The sequence below is a fragment of the Vombatus ursinus genome, unplaced genomic scaffold, assembly GCF_900497805.2.
Source record: "Vombatus ursinus unplaced genomic scaffold, bare-nosed wombat genome assembly UNPS02014799.1, whole genome shotgun sequence".
NCBI classification, from domain to species: domain Eukaryota; kingdom Metazoa; phylum Chordata; class Mammalia; order Diprotodontia; family Vombatidae; genus Vombatus; species Vombatus ursinus.
This window is the reverse complement of record NW_020954577.1, coordinates 35,113,252-35,139,800: the sequence shown is the minus strand read 5'-3', so window position 1 is coordinate 35,139,800 and position 26,549 is coordinate 35,113,252. Positions and strand designations below refer to the sequence as shown.

General features: G+C 37.7%; 1 protein-coding gene across 1 annotated transcript in view; it reads left to right on the top strand.

Moving 5' to 3' along the window:
• Window positions 1-26,549, top strand: part of ZNF385D (zinc finger protein 385D) — a 968,814-nt gene that overhangs the window by 860,456 nt on the left and 81,809 nt on the right. Inside the window, exons 6-7 of the mRNA XM_027872398.1 lie at window positions 3,895-3,939; window positions 10,184-10,346. Coding sequence (XP_027728199.1) covers window positions 3,895-3,939; window positions 10,184-10,346 — 208 coding nt within the window. The remainder of the gene's footprint in view (window positions 1-3,894; window positions 3,940-10,183; window positions 10,347-26,549) is intronic.

The window sequence follows — 26,549 nt, the reverse complement described above, 5'->3', positions numbered from 1 at the left end:
TTGCCTTCATGGACTCATGGACTGTCAGAATTTGAAGGGACATCTAGTCTTACCCATACTTGAGCCTATACTTCACAATATCTGTGATAAATGGTCTTCCATACTTTCTTGAAGGCTTCTAGTAATAGCGTACTCAATACAGAATGAAGCAACTTATTCAACTATGGAACCACTCAAATTGTTGGGAAATCTTCTCTTATACGAAAGTCTGGCTCTTTCTTTCTACCTATTGATACTCCCATGTCATGGGTTCAAGAAAAACAAACTCAAATAAAAACTGTAATTTTTCTTTTACTTAAGAGCCCCCAAGTCTTCCCTTCTCCAGATTAAGCATTCTTTATTCCTTTCACTGATCCTTACATGGCACTATACATTAAGTCTATCAGTCAGTTAATTCAAAAGCTTGTGTCAGGCTTTATGCTAAACTTTGTGGATACAAATGATGGGCAAAAACAGCCTCTGCCCAGAAGGAACTTATGTTCTATTGGGAGAGACAAAGGGTAAATAACTAAATTACTCATACAGACAACATGGAAGGTAATCTTTACAGAAGAAGGCTCTAATGAAAACTTTCTAGCCACTGTCCTCTCTGCTTCCATTTATTAATTTTTCTAGAATGTGGATCTCAGAACTGAACACAATATTTCAACTGTTATCTGACCGGGTATGAGCTGAGGATAGAAGAAAATGTCTCATTCTAGCAAACCTGCCAATGTAGTCTAGGCTCACTTTAGCTTCTGAAGATCCCCATGTCATGCAGTTGACTTCTATTCAGCTTCTCATCCACTTATTGCTCTGAATGGCTACCCCACATCAATATGTTAGTAGCTGGAAAAAGTATTTAATTGTGCCTGAATCTTTAAGAAAATCTTTGTGTCAGAATCTTTAAGAAAAACATCTTCGAAATCTGACCTGAAGTAATAGTTCATTGTTTGTGGCCAGAGAGAATTAAATGTTTCATAAACCCAATTCCTTACAAATGTGGCTAGTAGAGTTCTTTAATATTTATGAACAGGCATTTTTTAAATAAATTCTAAAATACACAGTTACCATCAGAATAATTCATTATTTTCCTCCTTTCAAAAGGAAATGCTATTTATTTATTAAAATTTGAAAAAAAAATAAACCTCCATATTATTCCTTTGACAAATTTGACCTAAAGAAAGCTCCCTTCTGTAAATAGGATCATTTGCTTTCGATGATAAACTTCATCACAGCACCAAAACAATGGTTTGTGTTTGTGCCAGATGCTTTAAGGACCATAAAAAAATTCTCTGAAGTACTTTTGACAGACAAAAACTGCCATGAAATGACAGAGGGTGAAATTGAGCTCAACACACCATTCTGATTGCAGAGGTAAACCCACATACCATTATATGTACTAATATAAATGATAAAAAAGTAATATTTCTCAACTAAGGAAGGCAATCCCGGAGCTTTTAATGTATGAGAGCATTACTATGGAAGTAATATTTGGATTTTCCCTTCAATTCAATTCAACAGGCATCTATTATGTGCCAAGCATAGTATTAGTAGCAGTAACAGAATGATAGAAATGTAATACTCCCTGTTCTTAAGGAGTTTACATTCTATTGCTTAATGGGGCAATGAGGGGGTTGAGTGGGGAGGTATTACTAGCCCCATTTCATGGGGGAGGAAATAAAGGACAAGAGAGGGTAAATGCCTTGCATGTAATCATACAATCTATTAAGCCCACCACCCACTTTTTATTAGTATCATTATCATTATTACTGATGAGAACCAGAGTGAACAATGAGACCTCAAGCATTCTATCTCTTGTATGTACTAGTAGAATGTAAGATCACTGAGGACAAACATTGTTTCATTTTTATTCTTCTATCCCTATCCACTAATACAGCTAAGAAACCTGGTTGGTCTTTAATAAATGCATGTTGGATAGAATCTCTGGAATTTAAAACAACTTTGTTTCTTCTACTGACCAAACTTTCCCAAACCCATTGAATCAATCCTTAACCATTTCCTCCTTTTTGTTAGGTCAGCTCTCAGTCACACTCTCCCAAAGGCAACTTTCCACTTTCTTCTTCCTTTTTTCTTTTATGTATTTATGACCCAATCAGAGTTCCCCACTATGGTACTCAATAAGACAGCTGTTTGGAATGTACTCAAAGGCTACTGGTTTCCTTGACAACAAGGACCAGGTGAAAACACTCCAATTAGCTCATCTCACCCACTCCACTCCCTTCATTTTAACAATGCACAGAAGCACCTCAGAGAATTTAATGTTTCATGACTGGGCACTGTGGAATGTATAGGTAGTCTGAGATGCTTTGGGCAGGTGAGTACTCAAGGCTTGCTCCTGTCCAGTCAGGGCAGTGTTCGGTAGCGAAGAGTCTTGATACTTTGCGAAGTTAAATTTGGAGATAACTGTTTTACAAGAAACATTCAGATTGTCTTCTTACTTGGCAGAAACCATGGGCTGCATCCTTTTTGAACCTTGTAACATTTGTGTTTGTTTAAAGTCTCTGCTTTTTTTTTATTGTTGGTTCTTAATAAATGCTTATTAGTTGATAGGAGGTGGATTTCTGTCTTGAGTCCATGCATTTAGTGTCCTAAGCCAAACAAAGACATATCCAAAATGAATCACCAATCATTGGTCTTGGAAAGCTCACTCTTAATTGAGTGTTATTTGCCATGAGGAATAGTTGAAAATTGGTGAGTTTCTAGTTTTCATCACTCTTAGGTCATCTAATTACATGCTGGCTTCTCAAGTTGAAATAGGTTATTAAGTTGGCTGCATGGGCTGTGTTATTGCAGGATGCAAAATGTGAAAAGGGTAATTAACTTATCAGATTCGTGGTTGTTTCCCCTTGCTCAACACAAGTCCATGGGTTTAAAAATGTTAAAGCTTTTTTATACCCGTGGAGACGAGTTACTTATAACTGCAATTCTCTAAGTGTTTGAATTTCTTTTACTGAATGGGGTGGGGTGGGAACAAAAAGAAAAAAATATATATTGCTTTGTTTATGAGAATGGAATTTCAAATTAACTTGACTAGTCTGCCAGATAAGGTTCCTTTTTTATAAGTTCTAAAGAGACACCCAATTTTGAATAGAAACAATGAAAGCTGTATGCCTAGGAATCAGTTTCATACAGCTGCAGTTAATGGATTAGATGCCCTTCAGCTCTAGTCAATTTTAGATGGTGGGGATGAAATATTAGTTATTTTCTTTTGCACTGTTGCCTCAACCCTACTGCAGTTCATCACAGCTCGTTCATAAGCAATGAAATTCCTTAGCAGTTTAAGAGAACAATTGGTCTCTTAAGGTAAAACTTTAATTCAAAAATAAGATGGTAAGAAGCATCAAAATATGAATCCTGTAATAATGAAGATTCAGTAAAGTCTTCCTCCTTATCCATGTAATTTCATGGATGTTTTTCACCTGTAAATGGGTTCATGAACACGTTCATGAAATACTTTTAATTGTTCCTAAGGGAAACTGGTGAATTTGCTTAGAGTTACAATTATAAATTACTTAGGACCACAAAAATGATAATTTCAAATTTAGTTTTGCAGTAATTTGTGGACCTAAAAATCTGGATACTTCAAATACAAAAAAAAGAAAGCATGTGTCAATGAAAATGCTCTAATGTGTTAGGTGAATATGAAATGAAGCCAATTTTTTTTAATAAAATACATATTAGTAGGAAAAAAAGAGAGAACCATGACAGATGTTCTGTACCTGCTACAAGATTGCAGAAAAATGGTGTGAAAGGAGGAATCTGGTTTTTTTTTAAATATTTTGGCATAATTTTCTATTTCTTGGAACATAATGTGTAGCAAGTTTGTTTTTAAAGCTAGTTGAGGTTTCCTGAATACAGTTATCATGTTTCATCATTTCATTTCCTCCCCAGAATCTCCTAAAGAATATCAATGAATACCAACTTACACTAAGAGAGGTAATTCTTATATTTTGTGAGATTCTAATATTTAACTACTATAATTCATATGTGGCCACTTTATGTAACATTTATTTTATATATAAAATTCTTACATTTTAACTAATATAAATTGTTTTTATTAAAATCAGCTCCAGCTCAAACTTTTTTGTTGAAGGATAACTTCCAGATATAACCTATTTTCAATCAATGTATTCCATCATAATATTTCTAGAAGAAAAAAAAGTGTTCTTATATCCACCTTCAAATGCTTGCTCTCTGATTTTTGTCTTCATGTACTGTTGTTTTTCACATGGGTCAAGTTGTACGAAATCGCAAGCAACCACTACCTTTTCTATTTGGAATTCACATTACAATCAAACCAATTGGTTAATGACATCAGAAATGTTGTTAGTATCTAGTAGTTCCATTTTTTTAAAAGGTCCTCGAGACATCACATAGAGAATCAAACCAAAATTGTACTGTGATTGCGGAGTGTTGTGATAACCCTATAGTGAGTGTCCTGTTGGCCTCACTAGACAATAGTGATTCAGAAAGAAACTCTTGGCTTGAAAGACAAGAACAAATGAACTAGTTCTGAAAGAATATACACAATTAATCATTAGTGGAGTTTAAGTTTCAGTTTACTTGATCCAGAATTATCTCCTAAAACTTGCAGTATTCAAGATTTTAAAAAATTGATTATACTCTTGACACTTTGGCTACAGTGACATTGTAGAAGGCTTCCTTATATTTCACAGGGATGTATGAGAAAGGGCGATGCTGGCCCTTGCCTTTGCAGCTGCTCTTTATTCTGCTTTCTATTTCCGTTTGATATTTCAAGGTCAGTGAGAGTGACCTTTTCTTATTCACTGACTTATTCTGTCTTTTTAGCTGAAAACGTTAAATTCTTCTTTATCCTATTCTTATAATCATGATGTAATTACTGCAGCTGTCTGATTAGACATTAGTTTTTCAGAACAAGGAGCCCTGAAATGTGTTCTTATACACCAGGGGATGTGTTTTATGTCTTTTATTTTTCCTTTGAAATGTACATGCAGACATATCTAGACACATAGTTATGTGTGCATATTTCTATATGCACACATATATACTCACATATTTTTATTCAATGGTTCCCAGTTTTCTAGGAAGACTTTGACATGAAACCTTCCTCATAAAGCACAGGAAATGATCCTTGGGAAGATGGGCCATGCCACATTCCACTTTGGCTGCTTTTTCCCCAAAAAGTAGAGGCTGTTTAAGTCAAGGAAGATGCTTCCCTCCAGTTGCTGCTTTTAGAAATTCACAGCAGGAGCCATGCTTGGGGCTGAGCCTTTTTTTTTTTTTAATGGCCATAGCAGGATCAGATTGACTGAAAAATTTAGTCTGTCTAATTCACTGTGGCTTGTTCAGACGCTCCTGAGAGGAGTGAGATGCTGTTTCTTGATCTCTCCCTCTCCTGGAACTCTGCAGTGAGACCATCAGAATCTTTATCACATACATTTCTATGAGAATCATTGAAGCCTGACGTATGACTTCCTAAATCAGGTTAACTAGAAAACCAGGGCAAACATTTGGGTGATACAATTGGTATAAAGTAGAGCTGTAACTAGATATTTTTCCCTTGGGGCAAAACTAGTTGAGGGAGCAGAGAGAAGCCAGCTACAGCACAGAGGACATTCTGATTGTAGCGGTGATTCAGTTTCACGAAAGGATTATTGGGAGCCAGTGGTGCTACGTGGTAGTGTTAGTTGTGGAAAGTCAAGAGACAATGCTGGGGGAGAAAGTCACTATAGAGAAGAGAACTCTGTCCCAAAGGGAGAAGTGCCTTACCCTCATGTTGAAACTACAAAATAAAACCCTATTTGACCCTGCCAGTGACATCATTGGTATGAAGGTACATACTCTATTGATGTTCCTTCCCAGTCCCTCTGGAGAAATGGCCCCGGATTTTCAATAATCGGGACAGTAGAGTGTGAATTTTGATAGGTTCTGCTAAATTTGGAAATCAGTAAAAAGCATTTAGTAAGTGCTTACTATGTGCCAGGCATCATGATAAATTCTGGGAAAACAAAGATAATTACATAGTGTCTGCCCTCAAGGAGCTCCCATTCTAATAGGGAAGACAATAGACAAACAGCTATATACATATGAGATATATACATGTAAACAGAGGTAACCTCAGAGAAAAGACAGGTGGGGGAGAGATGTATGGGAAAGGCCTCTTACAGAAGATGGGAAAGTGTGATCAGACCTAGTAAAGGCCTTTCCTTTTCCTATAAGTATTAGCCCAGTTGCATCAGCAGAGATTCAATGCTAGAAGGTTAGATACCACATAATGATTTTGAATTGTACAAAAATGTATATAAATAGACTACTAAGGTGTACAGGCGAAGCCTATGTCAGTTGATATAGGGAGTGCTGTTACTCTGGAAATCATAGCTCCCTATTATTGAAATATCCATGTAAAATAGAGTATGCCAGAAGTTCACATGATCTGGGTTGTTCGCCAATGTTAACCAGATTCTCTTTAATATTGTCCATATATTCTTCACTGTATTGATTCCCCAACTGAGTCCACATTGGACTTTTTGAGTTCCATTGAACAACGTCTTAGGGGACAGAAATCAATTGTTGGTATTCTCCAATGTAGGTTTAGAATTCACAGCTTGAGAAGATGAGGATTTGCTAACTGGCATCATTTTGGAAATAGATGTACCTGATCCATTTTGCATGGTTTACTTCCCCTAGTTTTCTTTCTTGTTCACTTATAAACTAGAAGGCAATGTTACTGGGTGTAAACATCTAGCTAGTTAAGTTTTCCCAGAGCTTGATCCCTAAATCCACTAGAGATAGATCCAAACCTAGTTCTTAAGATGATTTTGAAAGAAAAAGTATAGCTGTCACTCAGGAGGTGGAGGTTTGAAATTTTAAAAGACGGCAAAACACCTGAAATGTAATGATACCAACTGGAGGCCTAGGAAGGGACTTTCAGTCATGTCTGATTCTTTGTGACCCCATTTGGGGCTTTCTTGGAAAAGAGTGGCTTGTCATTGTACAGATAAGGAAATTAAAGCAAACAGGGGTAGGTGACTTGCCTGGGGTCACACAGCTAGTAAGTGTCTGAGTCGGGATTTGAATTCAGGTCTTCCTGACTCCTGGTCTGGCCTTCTATCTGCTGTATCTCCTAGCTGCCCTGTGAAGATATTGGTGTATATCTTATCGTATCTGTCACTTCACATACAAATCCATGTTATGTCTTTCTTACTTGTACTAATTTAAATGGGTAAATTAGATTCTGAGCTTGGGGATTTCCCACATAGATTAAATTACTATCAGTATAGATCCTCGCCCCTTCTTTCCAATCTCAGAATGCTATAAAGTTCACATTTCCCCACTGGGGACAGGGAAAGAATGGAGGATGGGGTGATTTAATTTTTAAAGATGAAAATGCAGCTGACAAGACGTTGTTGCCTATGAAATGATTTAATTGAATATATATAATTACCCTTAAAAAGCTTAACTAGTTTAAAGGCAAATTAAAAAAAAAAACTTTGAGAAACTAAGTCATTTTGACTATTATAAATACCCAAATTAACTACAAAGGACCCATGAAGTAAAAATAAAAAAATAAAATAAAATCTAATAAAGGGGCCCTTAGGTGGTGCAGTAGATAGAGCACCGGCCCTGAAGTCAGGAAGATCTGAGTTCAAATCCAGCCTCAGACCAAACACTTGACACTTACTAGTTCTGTGACCTTGGGCAAGTCACTTAACCCCAATTACCTAAAAAAAAAATAAAAATTTAAAAATTAAAAAAGGACCTATGAAGGAAGATGCTATCTGCATCCAGAGAAAGAACTAGTAAATAGAAGTATGTATAGTGTGGTTTTACATATATCACATATCTAATGGTAGCCATCTCTAGGGTGGGGAGGAAGGAAGGAAAAAAGAGAGAAAAGGAAAGTTACAGGATAACTTTATTACATATTTAAAGCAATAGTAAGTTGTACATAATAAATTTGCAGTTTCATGTGCGATCTTTTTTTTTTTCGATCATGTTATGGAAGTGGTTGTTTTAGTTCTTAAGTTCAGAATAAAATAAAATTAAAAAAAAAAGCTTGATTAGTGGGGCATGGTGACACATGCTTATAATCCCTACTACCAGAGAGAACAACGTTGATGAATTGCTTGAGCTCGGAAATTCTAAACTCTAGTAGGGTTAAGTATAATCAGGTGTCTGAACTAAGTCTAGCAAAAATATGGTAAGCTCCTAGGAGTGGGGGGCACCAGGCTGCTCAAGGAAAGGTAAACTGGCCCAAGGGTAGAAATGCAGCAGGTCAGAATATCTGTGCTGTTCAGTAGTGGGATCATACCTGTGAGTGGCTACTCTACTTTCAGCCTTGGTGGGATAGGGACACCCAATCTCAAAAAAAAAAGAAAAAAAAGATTAAAAAGGAATAATAACATTAAAGTAAATGGTTATCACTTGGTGAGAGCAACAAAACAAACATTTTATATTTAATGGAAATACTTTATATTGCATGATCATGCTAATACAACATTGTTTCTTTAACTATAGCATCACTTACCTTCTTGTTTTTGGTTTACAGTGTGTCTCAGTGTTATGTGTCCTTGAAAATGTGTAAATGATGCATGTCTGTGCTATATGTTTAAATTGTTTCTAATAAATAACTTCACTGTCCAGTGTTCTTTCAATAAGGGTACCTGGTACTTGTATTTTAAAGACACATATTTTGGCCAGTCAGAATGATGAACCTTAAGTACTAGATCACTTATTTTAAAATGAATAAGTATGCTTTTCCAGTAGCTAGATGAAAGACTGATTTCTGAATGTTTATTAGCACAGAGATTACTTAAAAAAAAAACAACTCACTGACGAAAGCCAGATCACTATTCTCAACAATATATTTACTAATTTTCCCTACTCCTAGTTCAGTTCAATTCAACATTAAACTCTACTCTGTGCGAGACAATGGGGATGCCAATAAATGTTTGCTTTTTCATGGATGCTTAGTGACAAATGAGACTGGCATTTTCCATCATTGATAGGGTTTTGTGGTCTGTTAAGTCATCATAGCTTAATTATCACAATCATTTCTATTCCAAGCCTTGTATAAGGTTGGTTTTTCTCTTGGTCTTCAAGGAAGAAAGAATGGAGTGGAGAAAGAGGAAATAATGGAGAGGAGAAGGATACAACTTAAATTTTAAAACAGAATTATATATTCAACAAAAAAGAGTGATATTATTTACATCATAGGTCCTCAGAGTTGGAGAGATATTTCTCCACTGGGTACTGTTCTGCAAGATCTTCAGGTTTAAGAATTTTCAGATATTTCAGCATCTCAAAATTGGAAGGGCCCCAAGCAGTCCTCAGTACAACCTAGCACTCTAGCCCATCCTCCCAGGCTCTGTGTTCTTGATCCTCTTTAAACAATGAGAGAAAAGTAGGATTAAAGGAAGGATTTATATTTTTAAAGGCCTTCCTAATACATATTTTTTGGGTATTAATAAAAATAAAAGGAAGAGGATACATGTATTAAAAAAAAAAAAGTCTAGAGAGCCGTTGACAATAGGTCCGAGTCTCTGAGGTTCATGATTTGAAAGAATGTCCTTAGCCTTGAATTTTACTAGCCCCCTTCAGGAGGGAGCAGGATAAAATAATTCTTCCTTTTAAAGCCAGAAAGTTGAACAGCTTTCCCCAACCTTAGAATGTAGGTGTCATATTTTCTCCTAAACTCTCAACCTATGTATCTGTAGAGAACTCCCTTTCCTTTTTAGCGATGAGCTCCTACTCATAAACACTTTTGGCAACTCCTCAGTTAGTAATGCATTCAGTGATTGCAGTGGATACATTTTCTGAGCAAATGAGCCAGATGGACAATTCATTAGTCTCCTTGTTTAAATCTTAGGGAGACAAGCAATATGGTAGAATGGAGGCAAAATTCCAATGTCCCAATGTGATATTCCTCATACCACAAAAAAAAAAAAGTTCAATGATGTGGTAGGATGTGGTTGTTTTCAGGTTTCATCCAATTCAATCATTTCTGCCCTGGGGTTTTTAAGAACCCAAGTTCATTAATTTCTAGGCATCATTCTGAAGAGCACTAGCCACTTGATCATTGTCAGGAAGAGCATGGATGGTACCCATTATTGAAAGGTCATCTGTATTTGTACTAATACAGAGAATGCCAGTTTAGAAATGAGCCTGATTGCATGGTTCATTTTGTTCTCCTTTGTAGAGCCAGGCTGCGGCCCACTACAAAGGCACTAAACATGCCAAGAAGCTCAAAGCACTGGAAGCCATGAAAAATAAACAGAAATCTGTACCTGCCAAGGACAGCGCAAAGACTACCTTCACCTCCATCACTACCAATGCCATCAATACCAGCTCTGACAAAACAGGTTATGAGATGATCTTTGTTGTTGTCATTGTTACCATTCTGGGGGTTTAGTTTTCACATCTCCCTCCTCTGTTGGGTTATGTGTTTGCCATGCCAACGTCCCTCTGGAGCCATTTTTCTATCCAGTGGTGAATTCCCTGCCCCGTCCCTTTTCTTTTCAATAGATTCAGACAATTCCCAGGTGCATTGTGAATTTTCCATCTGTGAAAGGGATCTTGACTTTTGAGGGATTCAGTGCTTGTAAATGATTTGAATCCAGGTCTCCTGTGATATTGATGAAAAGTTAAGCATTCTGTGGGATCCAGGATTTGGTTTGCAGTTTGGGAGCAGCACCCAACTCTTTCCAATGACTGATGTGCAATTGGATTTCATGATAAACTCTCTCCCATCTTTCCACTCTCATTTTATAAAGGAACCAAAGGCCTCATTAGGAATAATTTTTGTCTCATAAATTCCACTCACTTCATTGTTTAAAGTAACTGTGCTATGATTCCTAACTTATTATGGTTGCGTAGCCTCTCCTCCACACATACAGGTAAGTGTTATTGATGCCAATTACTCTTCTTAACAGAGTCTTTGAGCAGAAGCAATGGGCTTTAAATTGCCGCTTGGGACAATTTTTGCAAATAAAAGCTTTATGAGCATCAGGTGAACCCAGTAGAATCTCCCTAAACAGATATTTTAAACACCATGACACCATCTGAAAGTTTAGGGGGAAAGCAAATATTATGATCTGGGGATTATATTATCCTGATAATGACCTCTGGTTGTGTATCTAAAGTTACATCCCAGTTGTATTATAAAAGTATGTGCAAATGGAGAATAAATATTAAGGAAGCCTCCCATTGTTACTTGAGACAATTCCTTACCTAGGACAGATTGCCCTTTTGTTCAAGAGAATACTTGAACCAAATAAATATGCTTACTAAGACAAAAAAATAGAGAGAGATCCTTGGAGTAGAAGCTTGGGGGCCAGCTTTGGAGTTAGGAAGAGCAGGGTTCAGTCTCTGACATACTACCTGGATGACCCTGGATAATCCACTCAGATGGCCCAGATAACTCTCTAAGACTGTAAATTACAAAGGAGTTGTCAGTCAGTATTGGCTCCCCACATTGATAAATCACAGATCTATGTGGAAGAAAATGACCAGAAACACTAAGTAATTTTAATCAAATTACTAATTGTAGAAGCCATTATGCTCTTTGCATAAAATACTGGCTTAGAGTTTTCTATTCACAATGGGGAAGATGCTAACTTTGGGTCTCCCCATTCACAATGGCGCAGGACTCTCCCTTAGACTCCAGAGTTTTCAGTTACTCCAACTTTGTCCCAGCTGGTAATATTGAGGCATACTTAAGTCACAGTTTATAAGGCTTAGTGTCAAATAAACAAGATGTTTTTCCCCTTTGTAAGTAGAGTAACAACTTTCTGTGGAAGGATAAGGTGGTCATGACTACTTGGGATTGACAGAATTTTGGCTGGAATGCAAGTCAATGGGAAGTCATTATTGCCCACATACATATATACATACATACATACATATACACATATACACACAATATCCTGTCCTTGAATCTATCTCTCAGGCAACACTTAACACACAGACTACAAGGAGTTCAGAGGATCTATTTTGGTTTCAGAATCCACCATATGAGGGATGATGGATAGAATTAGATGAGATCTAAGATGCATTCCTTTAAACTCTAAGACTAAAGTTCTCTTTTCCCTGCTGGACCAAGGCGGCGGGTGGGGGGGGAGGATCCCTCCAAAGTTTAAATTAAAAGAAAAACTTTATGTTCTCTGCCATTTAGGAAATAACTGGGCACAGCAAGCAAGGTCAATGTTGAGCTTTCTATCTCATTTTAAAAGTCGAAAGCAAATGATTGTTACAAGAACAGAAGACTAAACATGTATGGAGAGACATTAGTTAGTCTTGGAAATTCATTGGTAGCTCAGGTACCCAGATCTTATCCTAACTTCTAGGGTATAACACTTCTGATTTTGTTATGCCCACTTTCAAGAGAGCCCTCTGGAGCTGGAAATCAGAGATGCCTTTGCCCACCTTGGGTTCTGAGAGCGGGACTAAAAGCGAGACCTCAGAAAGTAAGGATCTGGGACTATGAGTTTAGTGAGTCATGGCCTAAAATTCCATCATCCAAAGGCATAGGGTAGGCGCTACCCACTAGAAAACTGAAAGGAGTTAACAGGAGCTAAAACAGACTTAACATTTTAGAGGAGTTAGTTAGAGTTCATTTTACAAATAAAGAAACTGAAGCTCAGGTTGTAATTTGTTCAAGGGCACACATACAGCAGTTAGCTGAATCAGGATTGAAACTTGGGTTTGCTTGATCCAAAGGTAATGTTCTTCCTACTTTTAGCATGTTCCTCATTTGGGGGAGTTAGGGCACAGATAGCCAATCTGAGGTTTTTCTTAAGATTCTGAGATACTTTAGACAGTCAGATGCTGAGATGAGGCTAGATGTCTTGGGAGCTGGTTCTCCCAGTTTACAGATATGAAAAGATTTGGGATATGAAACAGGATCAATGCTGGGTTCTTAGGCTTGTAGTTGTCTTAATGGTTGCCCAGGCTGTTTACGATGAAGCTCAGAAACAAGTGTAAAACAGAACAGTGGCTGGTTCATTCCCCCAACAAAGCAGCAAGCATAGATGAAATATATAATCTGAAGAGGAACAGGAAGGCTGTCCTCCAATACATAAGTATTTTCATCCTTGGCCCTCTTATACACCCACATCCACATTCTCCTTGTCACCCAAGATTCCTGTGATTAGCATCCTCTTTTAAAACATAAATTCCTCTGAATGAGTCAAGCAGGGGCCATCTGTCATTCCTATCTAGATGCAATTTATTTTAATCTGATTTCTTTCCTCCTAACTGTAAAGATCAACCAGATTAAGGGTATGGAAATTTTGAGAGGAAAGGATAAGGAGAATGAATTCTGGACGATAAAATACTTTAGGGCAGAGGTGTCAAACAAGCAAAACTCCTAAATGCTGCCAGGAATCATATTAAAATGTAGTTGGGGAATGTCTAACTAAATGGAAAAAAAAATACAATACAACATAGATAATGTTAATATATTGTTTCCTAAGACACTATGCAGCCAAATAGGATGTTTCTATTTGAGTTTGACACTACTGTTTTATGGGGCTTAGAGAAGGAAAGACCCTCAAGGAGTTTGCTTCATAGATCTATAACTGCAAGGGACTTCAAAGGTCAATCTGGCCCGATGCCCCCTTTTTCTTGATGAGGAAGCTGCTTACTGCTTAATGTAGTTTTATTTTCAGACTTTGGGAGATAGTGGAGGATAGAAGGGACCTTTGTGCTATGGTCCATCAGGTCACAAAGATTCGGACACAACTGAACGATGACAGTGTTTTACTTTTGTTCAATCATCTGTGTCCTTTTTGTAGGGGTATACTAAGCCTGTGATTTTATCAGTATAGGAAACTTCCTCTCTCAGCAAAGATTGACCCCTGCTTTGCTACTGATAGACTTAGAGATTGGCCTGGGGCACTGTTACATTACTTGACTGCGATCACAAAGCTGGTACATGCCAAAAGTTTTTATTTGAACCCAGGTCTTCCTGGAGCAGAGGCTCTCTCTTTATCCACTACACCATATTGCCTTATGTGAAGATTGTGTACAATTCTGGTGTTTTCTATCTTAGATTCTGAGCTCCTACATGGCAAGGTCCAGACCTAATTAACTCCAGGGCTCAGTGGCCCAAAAAGGGTCTGAAGGATATTAAAACTAATCAGGGCCTTAAGAGAAAAACCAGTTCAATATCTTCATTTTACTTATCAGTAAGTGGAAAGTAAAAGAACATATGCAGGGCCACACACCAAATGAGTTGAAAAGACCAGTAGCCAAGTTTCATTAATATCAGCTCAGTTTTTCCTGCTTCTAGATACTGACTACCTGTCTCAAGTTAAAACTGATTGGGAAAAAGAGGTAAATGGATGTTAATGCAGAAGAAAGAAACATCTTTTAATATTAAATAATAGAAAAAAAGATGTAGAGGATGAGAGATTATTTTTAATAAAGAAGCAGGATCTTTAGGGACTTTGGAACAATATATTATTTTAAGGAAGGAAATGAAATAAATCTATCATAGATTGAAACTGAAAAATTCTGATAACAGTAAAAGAATTAAGCAACTTTTGAGAAATTGACTCAATTCTTAACTAAGAAATAGTAATGAATGGTTCTGGCAACGTGAGCAATATAAGGTACCTGCATGTAATGAGATAACTGATGTATAACATTTTGTAAACCTTAAAGTGCCACATAAATGTTAGCAATTTATTATTACATTATTGTTGTTATTGTTATTATTATCTTTAAAGGACAGAAAATGTTGCGTCTTCTGGAGTCAAGTAGAATCATACCAAAGGCTGAGTTCACCCACTTTGAAATTTTGACTAGGCCTGGTGGTTTTCCCCCGATATTTCTTCCCATGCTTAGATGGGAAAAGTACTGCATTCCCTAAGCCCAGTTTGACTTTGTTATTCTATGCTTCTGTGATCAGCTTATCTTGCATTTTTTTAACAGCACTATAAATTCTTGTCACATTGCTAGAGTGTCATCCTCCCGTTCCCCTCTTGACCAAATGCCATCCCATCCTGGAATGGTAAATATGGAGGAAGGTGGGTGCATCATCTTCTCTCAATCTGGGAGATGGATCTTACCCTCTCATTCAGAAAAGATCTTTTCTCTCTCCCTTTCACCTGTTAACTTATCCCACTTGACAACTTACTGCAAATATTGAGAATAAAAGAAGGCATACAAGGTATCACCGATTTCTTAAAATTCAGGCATTTTCTCGGCTGAGTTTTAGGAAAACTCTTTCTAACATACACACACAAATATAAACATATATGTGTTTACATACATATATCTATATATGCATATATATATCTATATGAGTGTGTATATATATACATACACACACACACACACACACACACACACACACACACACACACACATATATGCTGAGGAAAGACGCTCCCACTTGGGATCTTGAAAGCCTGCAAGTCACTGTAAATGCTAGTCAGAGATGGGGAAGTGGAAAAGTAATAAGTCTGCAAGTTCCCATATGAAAATATTCTACAATGCTGTAATTGGAATTCCTTTGTGTATTTCTAAAAAGAATGTACAGATATTCTTCTTTAGTCAATATATTTCTTAATTATTCTTGGGTATCTCTGCAAATCATGAAGATGGCAGAAAACTTGTTGTGGTCTGAGATATTTTTATGATAAGGCTCTAGAATCCAAGAAAATAGAGACCATGCTTTTTATTTTTATTTTTTGACAGTTTTTTCCCAATTATATGTAAAGACAATTTTTAGCTTTCATTTAAGAAAAATTGAGTTCTAAATTTTCCTCCCTTACTCCCTCCCCTCCCTTCTTCCTAAAATAGTAAGCAATTTGATATAGGTTATATATACGTGCAATCGTGTAAAATATGTTTCCATATTAGTCATAGTTACCTATAAAAGAAGAAAAAGGTTAAAAGGAAAAAAAAAACATGAAAAAATAGAGAAAAATGAAAATGGTATGTTTTGATCTGTGTTAAGAATCCATCAATTCTTTCTCTGGATATGGATAACATTTTCCACCACAAGTCCTTTGTAACTGTCTTGGATCATTGTATTGCCGAGAAGAGCTAAGTCTATCATAGCTGATCATCACACAATGTTGCTGTTACTGTGTACAATGTTCTCCTGGCTCTGCTCACTTCACTCAGCATCAGTTCATGCAAATCTTTCCAGGATTTTGTGAAACCTACCTGCTCATCATTTCTTATTGCACATTACTATTCCATTACATTCATATACCATAGCTTGTTCAGCCGTTCCCCAATTGTTGGGCATCCCCTCAATTTCCAATTTTTTGCCACCACAAAAAGAGTTGCCATAAATCTTTTTGTTCATTTTTGTCCTTTCCTCATTTTTTATGATCTTTCTGGGATACAGACCTAGTATTTACATTGCTGGATCAAAGGGTGTACACAGTTTGGTTGCATTTTGGGCATAGTTCCAAATTGCTTTCCAGAATGGTTGGATCAGTCCACAATTCCACCAGCAGTGCATTAGTAAGAACATGCTTTTTGATAGTTGGTCTTACCCTGTTTCCAAAAACATGTACTTCACACAGAAGTTATTATAATTATTGCCAACTTTTCTTCAGAAGAAAAGAAATGATTCTCTCTACAAAGTTAAGAAACTGCTGTGGAGATTAATGTGTGGTCTGAAGTCAGTGGAAAGGAGGTCAGGTTCTCTGATAAATCATGTACTGCAGTATTTAAATGGTGGATTCCATGCCATTCCCAGCATCCTGGGAAGAGGTATTCTATCCATTGTCTCTTCTTTCATTGCCCAGTTCTTCCAAACCAAGTGTCACCTGGACAATAAACATGTGGCAGAAAAGGTCATGTCCCTAGTGTAGCAGTTGAGAGCATCCTTATGAAATTACTTCTCCCCAAATAGATTTTTCTTTTATCAAACTTGGCTTCTGAAATGTATCTGTATAGCAGAAAAAGGAGGCAGGCATGTGCAATGTTACTTTTAAGCCAATAGAAAAATCAAAGTATAAGCAGAGTAGCTGTTAACAGAGCCCATGAAACTAGATGATGCTTATTTAAAAGAGAGGAAGAGAAAAGGAGAGAAAGTTCCCTGCAGATAGTAAGTTTTGGAGAGCGGTTTGTAGCTAAACCTTATATGAAGATTGAATATCCCAGGGTTCCTGTTAGCAATAGATATACACTATTGGGCCAATATTCATGGAGCAGGGAATCACAGAAACAAAGTTCTTACTGAATAAGTAAATGAATTGGAGTTGTATTGACATTTGTATTCTATTGGCTCTATACACCTATGATCAGTTAATATTTCTCCAATTAGTTCTCTCTTTATTAAAGAATATTTTATAGGTTTTTCTTTCGTATCATTCCTTTACAAATTTTGTTAGTATACCTCAAGTATTTTATACATAATCTAGTTACTTTAAATTGAATTTCTCTCCAGGGACTGGAGTTATTGTCACAATGCTAAAGGAAAAAAAAAGCAGGTCCCAAACCAACCAACAGGTCAGCTGAGCCTGACAGAATATGCAGTATTCCTTATCTATAGATGCCAATCTTTGTAAAAAAGGAAGGGAGGGATTTTTTTTCTCAATTCTTCCTCAAAATTGAACTTGTCTTTATAGTTAAATAACATTCAGTTACACTGTTTTGTAGTTGTTAAAAAATAAGGAGAACATGGCAAGAGATCTAAATAAAGTCATACCAGGAGAATTTAAGGAGAAACTGGAAGGGTAGTAAACAAAAGAAGAATGGAAAAGATCTGAAAAAAAGTTTTTGTAACAAACTCTTCACTACCAAAGACTGTAAAGCCAGCACTTATAGGCCCTAACATTAGATGCACTGTATAAGGAACTGGAAGAGGTATGAAAGAAAACAAAAATGGGAAGAGCATGCCAAGTATACACAGGGGGAGGTCCACATGGAAAGTGGTATGATTTTGAAGACATTTAAGGAGTGATTCTCACATATCTGAATTGGTGGGTGATAAAAAGTGCATTGTTAGAAAATGTCAGACTTTATTACAAAAAAGGAAAAGGTGACCAAGGAAACAGCAATGGCTATCTATATGCCTACATTCCCAACAATATAGCACTTTTATTAAAATAATCTATATGCCTTCCATGCCATCCTTTATAAAGTTATGAGAATGAATCAGACACAATTTCACAGCAGACCAGTTACAGTTATAACTTCCTGAAAGGTTTAGGGAATACAGAATTCCACTTTGGTTGACTCTTATGTTTGTTTGTTTGTTTGTTTGTTTTTTTAATTCTTTAGAGCAAACCACTTTCTCAAAGGTTCTCCTCCAAGAATGTCTCTCTTCTATATGTCAAGGTCATATAAGGATCTTTGAGAAATGTAGCAATAGAGAACTTTGCTCAACCCTCTGTTAACTAAAATCAAACAAGACTTAAAATATGCTTTTAACATCCCTGTTTTACAGCTAAAAAAAAAACCGAGGCAGGCAAAGGTTAAATGATTCACCTATGGCTACACAGTAAATATGCGAGGCCAAATTTGAACTTGGGTTTTCCCAACTTTGGACCTAGTGTTTTATCCACTGTGTCATCTAATTGCCTTGAGCAAAAACAAACCAACAAAGAACAAAAAAAAAAAAAAAACTCAGAGGGGAAAGCTAGAAAGTGAATTTCCATTTGTACAAACGTTTGGAAGAAGGGAAGACAACAGGGAGGGAAAAAGCTGACTTTTACTTCCTGCCTTTAATTTCCAATTCATTAAAGCATTTACTAAATGCCTTTATAGGTCAGGCTAATGGCCTTTCCACTATGGTGTGCCTACCTGCCAATGACACCAAGTAGTACATGGAAAAGCACTATTGTGCTCCTCCACATCAATTGCAAACCTGAATGATAAACTCAGAACACAACCATCTTCTCACAGTAACATTGCGAGTCTTCCTTCCAGCCATGTTTCTAAGCCCCATAAAATTATTTCTATTTGCCATCTGAGCCATCTCATGGGCTAATAAGTTCTATAAGTCCAATGTTCTGTGTAAACTTTTTTTTTTCTATAATTATCCTCTTTCAAGTTTTCAGGGGTGCTCACTGATGAAGTAGTCTGAGATTTGTGTATGCCTCTCTTTCCCTGTCTACCACTTTTTGTGATTTTTATAAACTTGGATCACATACCTTCTCACCCATCATGTTTCCAGGATGAAAAGTATTGCTTCTTTTTTCCCTTCTTCTCATATTCCACTTCCTGCTCTTTCTGAAAAATGACCCATCTTATAGCAGCTGTGCTCTCAGCTGTAGGCAGCTGGAAGGAATATTCCAGATGAGCAAACCCTTCTGGCCTCTGCCTGACTCCAAGGTCAGTAGGGGAGATGCCTCCTTACCTGAATCAGGTTATATGAGGAGATATTTGCAGCTGGCTGGGACCATAGTGGTCATCTAATCCAACCTCCTCATTTTACAGAGGGAGAGATTGAGGCCAAGAGAGGGGAAGTGACTTCTCCAAAGGAGCATAATTACTAAGTGACATAGTTGAATTTCAGGACTTGTGGCTCCAAATTAAGTGTTTTTTTTCCCCCACCATTATCATGCTACCCCCAAAAAATAGCTAGTTGTGTCCTTGACACCCTAGTAGACAAGAGGCATTATTGCAGCACATGTGGGAAAAGGAGTTTCATTCAGTAGAATGTAAATTGTCTCTTTACTCACTTGACTCCTGCCCCAGCATTATCTCCAGTGCCAGGGCTTATGGCCGGTTAAAGAGGTTCATCAGACAGAGAGAAGAGGGTAATTTAGGGCAATAGCAGATAATGAATTTTTGACACCTGGTCATTTTATTTTCCCCTTGCATCGTCCCTCCAAAATGTGCCTAGTTCACCTTAATTTCTGAGAAAAGCAACTGACAGGGAAGTTTGGAGAGAACAGCATGAAAGCCAGTGTCACTGGGTGGTAGAGTGCATGGAGGAGAGTAAAGGGTGAGATGGAATCCAACAGGAAGGGTAAGAAGGAGCCAGTCTGTGAAGAGCTTTACAAGGAACTCAGAGGGTTTTACATTAGATCCCGGAGGTAATGGGAGCCTCTGGAGCCTGGCTAGCTGATGGTTTACGGAGTATGTTGCAGAGTAATTCTTTGGAGGCAATTGTTAGACCAGGTGGCTGCAGAGGTCTCTTCCCCTTTGTGGTTCTGTGATTCTCTATTTGAACCGCTCTAGGATACATATCTGATCTTTAGCGCATATAAGTTAGCGTAAAACCAAATGGGTGAAGATTCATAAGCACAAAAGAAATCCATTGCTATTGCTACTTTTCAGTGATAAATGGTCGTGTTCTTACTCGTCTAATTTAATTTCTATCATTTTAGCCCTGACAGTAAGCAATGGAAAAGATATCAGAAATGCCATACTGAGCCAGATCAGTCTTCTCTCTGGGCCAATATTTAGCCTGACAGGGGTTCTACCAAAGGCTGTCTTTGTACATGCAGTCACTATTTTCAAGCGGTAAAATCCTCCAAGACTGTGACAATGGCTAACTCAACCAGCTGACTTTGACAAGCAAATTTTCCAGGGACCCAGCTGTCTAGGGGATCACCTTAACAACCATTCTGTACCTGTATGATGGAGTTCATCAATCTTCAGTCTGACAGCAGATGATGCACCAGAGTATGCCAGCCAGAGTTCCCTATGAGATTCAGCGTGGCAGTGTCACTTGGCCTGCTGAGATAGAATATCATCAGTTTATTTCTTTTCACTTACCCTGTGTAACTCCTTAGCCTTATGTATCCAGAAATAAGAATGTGTTATATGGGATAAGAGGGTTATAGGGAGTAATGAAAAATCTTGACTCTTCTGGTTAAAGGTATCTTCTGAAGACTTCAGGCAGCCTGACTATAGTAAGGCTAGATTTTCAAAGTAGGTCATATTATGATATGTACAGCATGAGTTCATAGTATCACACACATATCTATTTATTTTTTAGCTATAAATCTCTACTTCCTCCCTTTCCCCTTCTCTCTCCTCTCTCTGTATCTCTTCTCTCTCTATGTGTGTCTCTCTGTCTCTGTCTCTGACCCTCACCCTCACCCACACCTGGGAGGGACCTGTTTGATTTTATTACATACCCAGACTCTTACAAAACTCTCAGAGTGAATAGACCCGATCCACAAACATAGGGTATATTGTTTGCACTTAATACTCTGTTATTTGCCTAAGCAAATGTGTAACATAAATCATGTAAATAATGAGCTGACATTTATATAGCCATGTATACCTTATACCATTTCTTCCTTCCAATGACACTCAGCAGTATGCTCTATAGTAATTATTATCACAACTTATGAGGAAACTAAGATCCCAGAAAGTGAAAAGACTGGCCAGAGCTTTAATTGTTTGAGTTAGAGACAAGATTTGAACCTAGGTCTCTACTGACTCCAAGTTCAGTACATTTTATTGTACCCCATGATGCCTCAACCTCACTGAGAGGCATCCATCAGATTTGGACGAGGAGGCCAACTACAGGGTAGGGACTGAAGACTATCAAGAGGTGTGACTGACCAGCCTTCTGCTTCTTTTTAGTATGACTCTACTCTAGGTCCTGTCATCCATTTTCCTTTCCCTTGCCACCAAATGGATTGGCCATTGCTTTTCTTGCTGTTTGTCCAAAAGTGCTACTTATGGCTCTAGTATTTTTTCATGAAATCCTTTGTATGTGAAGTTGCATAATTTTTGAAAAATCACATAGTGACAGTAAGGGAGAGAAGTCAAATGACCTGATTCAAGTAACTTGTCCCTACCTGTCTCCACTCCCCATTTAGGAAGAGGTGAATTCAGTGTTTTTAGGAAAGGTTCAGAATAAGCTATCAGTGAGCATCAGCTCCTTACCATGTTTCCATCCAGCATTATTCAGTTAATGAACTGTGCTATCAGTGAACCATTTAAACAAGATATCACTGCAAGCTTGCCAATTAAACCAAAAGAAGTTCTCTGCTGTCATGAAATATTCTGTTGGTTACTGCAGGAAATCAAATAGAAGACCAAAGAGAAACTAAGCAATGCTTGTGATTAGAACTCTAGGACTGAAGTGCAAATGCAGAGAAAATCCATGTTCTTCTTCATGTTTAATATGCCTAGATTGACAAAAAAAAAAATAGTTCCTATCCGAGCCTCCCCATTTACTCTGTGTGTGTATAATTAAATGTCAATCTCTTAAATTATAATAGGTAGCAAGATTAAAAAGTAAAAATTCTCAGGCTATTGTCTAAATGTTTCTAAATATCCAGATGTCTTGGTGATATGATTTAGGTAGAGCTAGAAATAAGACAAGTTGTAGGTAGTGGTAAAAGTGGAAAGAAAGGGTAGATGTCAGAAGGTTTATATTTCTCAGAGAATAATAAACATGTATGAAACTTTAAGATCTGCAAACCACTTTGCTCACCCCAACCCTGTGAGAGAAGATGCTGACTTGGATTGTTAGTAGTTTTCAGACCTCTCTGTTCTAATGAAATTAAAGGACTAATGCCTAGCCTGCCTCTTTCTTCTCTTTCATTCCCTCTCCCTCTTCCCCATGGCTCTATTGTTTTTATCATTCAGTTGTGTCTACCTCTTTGTGATCCTAGGGACCATAGCACGCCAGGTCCTTGTATCCTCCATTATCTCTTGAAGTCTGTCCCGGCTCATGTTCTTTGCTTCCGTGACACTCTCAATCTCCATGTCATTCTCTACTGTCCCCTTCTCCTTTTGACTTAAATCTTTCCCAATATCAGGGTCTTTTCCAATGAGTTCTGTATTCTCACTATGTGGCCAAAGTATTTAACCTTCAGCATTTGACCTTCCAATGAATAATCTGAATTAATTTCTTTAAATATTGAATGATTTGATCTAGTTGCTGTCCAAGGGACTCTCAAAAGTCTTCTCAAGCACCACAATTCAGAAGCATTGATTCTGCGGTGCCCAGCTTTGCAAATAGTCCACTTCTCACAGTCATACCCTGAGACTGGGAAAACCATGGCTTTGACTATACAGGCCTTTTCAACAAGTTGATGTCTCAGCCCTTTAGTATGCTGTCCAGATTTGCCATAGCTTTTCATCAAAGGAGCCAATGTCTTAGAATTTCATGAATGCAGTCACCATCTGCAATGATCTTTGAACCCAAGAATATAAACTCTGACACCACTTCTATTTCTTCTTCCTCTATTTGCTAGAAAGTGATGGGACCAGTTGCCATGATCTTAGTGTTTTTGTTGTTGTTGTTTGTTTTGCCTTTGTTTTTTAATGTTAAGCTTCAAGCCAACTTTTATACTTTCCTCTTTCACCCTCAACAAGAGGCTTCCTAATCCTTCTTCATTTTCTGCCACTAAAGTAGTATCATATGTACATCTGAGATTGTTCGTATTTTCTCTCTCGGCCACCTTAATTCCAATTATTCTTTCATTCAGCCTGGCATTTTACATGATGTGTTCTGCATATAAATTAAATAAATAAGATGACAACATACAGCCTCATTGTACTCCTTTCCCAATCTTAATCCGATCAGTTCCATGTTTGGTTCTGATTCTTGCTTCTTGACCTGCATACAGCTTCCTTAGGAAGCAAGTAAGATGATCTGGTACTCCCATCCTTCTGAGGACATATCATATCTTGTTATGACTCATAGAGTCCACAACTTTAGTGTAGCCAATGAAGCAGAAGTAGGTGTTCCTCCCTCATAGTACAGGTATTACTCTTTCATATTTGTACCCCTTTTTCCTGAATCTAGTCCCTGCACTCTTTCCTTCCCCATTGCTTTATGGAATATCAAGTGTCTGTCATCAACTGGTCTGGCCAAATCCAAGAAATCTGAAGGGTAGAGAAAAAGAATGGTACCATATATCCATCCTGTTGGAGAAGTCCAGGTATTTGTAGCAGAGGAGTAAGAACATACATAAGCACACACAGAGTTCAGGGCAAAACAATTAGTCCAGAATTGAGGTAGGCAGGAAAGTCAATACAAAGCATGAGTCAATAATGAGGTAAATTTGATATTAATAAAAGATTCTTCCCCCATCATGAGTTGCTTTTGTTTTCTGATGAGACAGAAACAAACTGATGGTTTTGACAAGCCTAAGGTCCTTAGGTGAGAGGGCATTTTGTAGTGGAGGAATACTTGATAGGACACAAAATCTGGGCTCTGATCCTGGCTTTACTGTTTACTACCTGGATGGCTTTAAGTCACATTACCTTCTTAGGCCTCAGTTTCATCATTTGCAAGATGAGGAACTCCTTCTAGGTAATGGCTATTTCTCCTTTCCAGTTTTAAATCCTCCAATCTAACTGAATACATCTAACCAAAAATGTAAAAAATAATGGAGTGTGAAACAATGGTTGAAAATATGTCCTAACGTGTGTAACAAAGAAAATTTGACAAACGACTCAATAGGATACTAGAGCTTAGAACTGGAAGAGTCTTCAAGTCACCCAGGCTGACCCATTCATCATAGAGTTGAGGGAACTGAGGCTCAAAGAAGAGAGAGGTTTTGATCTAGATGATAAAGACATTAAGCATAAATCAGGATTGGAATTCCAGTTCTTCAGACTCAGAAAATCTAATGTTTTTTGATCTCTATCCTACTGTAAGCCACAGAACAAATTCCCATTTCATGCATAGGTGAACAAAGGGAGAGTTAGAAGGTACCTCAGTGGACCTACACATGCTAAATCAGTTCTAGAGAAACAGAATTGCCAGTATCAGACAGGAAGCCCCACTACTCGAACCCTAAATCCACAACTCTTTTCACTGGACTATGATGTTACAGATAAAGAGATCTAAAGCTGGGAGAAACCTTAGAGAACATTAAGTACTACCTCCTTATTTTACTGATGAGAAAATTGAGGTATAGAGAGATCAAGTGATGGAAATGATTACATTTCAATGTCCAATTGTGTCCCTCCTCTACTAATAACTGACAATAGTTCCCTTTTTCCTCTAACATACAGTTGAGTCAATGGATATCTTTTGAACTTAGTGCAATACAGGGAGTGGGATTTGAACCCAGGTCTTCCCATATGCAGATGTAGTGTTAAATAGTTGGGTTTGACACCATATTGACCCAGCTTCCATCAGGTTCCCCAAATAGACCCTAAACAGCACATCTGGGACACAACAAAGAATGCAGAAAGTCTTTAAAACTTCATTTTCGTACTTCTTTCATTTTTGTGCACAATAAGCCATTCTCCTTCTTCAGAGCCCCCGAAAGAGCACTTCAGTGCATCTACCTTGTAACGAGAGTCCTGAGACATCTGTTGTGCCATTTGAATCTCTTCCTTCACTACACCCAGCTTTCGTTATTTGTGGACATAATGTGTCTATTTTTTGCTCCACTGGTTTAATAGCCCCAAGCAAAGTTGACAGTGGATCTGCAGAAGCTCCACTGGCGAATTCTTGCTGCAGATGACCATCTTTTCCCTTGTTGCCAGGGTCACTGAGGCCTTCTTGGCTTCCAACTGGCTCTGGACTCTCCTATTCTGATTCCTCACTTTCTCCCTCCTTGGATGAAAATCCTCTTGTTCATTGCAGCATCTCTGACAGTCTTTTTGTTCCCATGTTTTTGTTTTTTTTCTTTCCCTTTCCTCCTTCTCATCTAGGTTGATGCCATTCTTGTTGCTGTTATAGCGGCCTTTTAGGAAGCTTTAGTTCACTTAAATCAAGAGAATAAAATAAATGGATTTCTGTAGCTTTTAACTATAATGCTTATTCCCATCAGCTTATTAATAGAGTCTGAAGGCAAATGGCCTTGTTACCCACTAGGACTTAAGACTATCTCTCAAAACCACTGAGGTATCCTCTGGGACTCAAAATCCAATTCCAAGTTCTTCCTTGAGCTAACACTGTTCAGCTGCTTTAAAGAGATTAAACAAATAAATGCAAAAAAAAAAAAAATCCCTTTCCCAAGAGCCAATGCCAACTGGAGATTGTCATGCACTAAAAACCTTTCAATAAGAAGGTGAATCAAAGGGATAGAGTCAACAGGGCATGTGGCACAGGCTGGTTCTTGATGTTACCTCAGCGCCATTTCTTCCCCATTTTTAATGGAGCGTCCATTTTCATATTTGGTGCAAACTTAACTTGGGTCGGCTTCTACCCCTTTGTATTTGTGTGAAATGAGCCTTTTGCTTGTAACTACCCAGCAGAGAGGATATCCATTTCAAGATGGCTGTTATTATAGAACTGGAGAAATATTGCAGGCATTTTTAGCCTTACTTATTTGGGAGTGCATTTATCATCTTTTGATAACATGTCATCATGCTCAAAGGAATGGACAGCATGTACTTCGTAATCAGGATGGCAGGCTGTGACATGATTGATAGGGCCCATTTTTGTCCCTGTTATCATCCTGTGAGATGAGTCTCTAAATTGTGGTTATCCATTGTCAGATCTATGAATGTATTTACATATGTGGTTTCTATGTCTTCATAGAAACTTATAAATGATTGCATATACCATCAAATGCCCTTCGATGTAATCATACATGTGTTTGTCTACATAAGTAACACCTGCTACACACAAGGGACTTCAGAAAAAGACAAAAGAACCACAGTCCCTGACCTCAAAGAGCTTACATTGTACTTGGGAGCCAACTAATTCTGAAAAG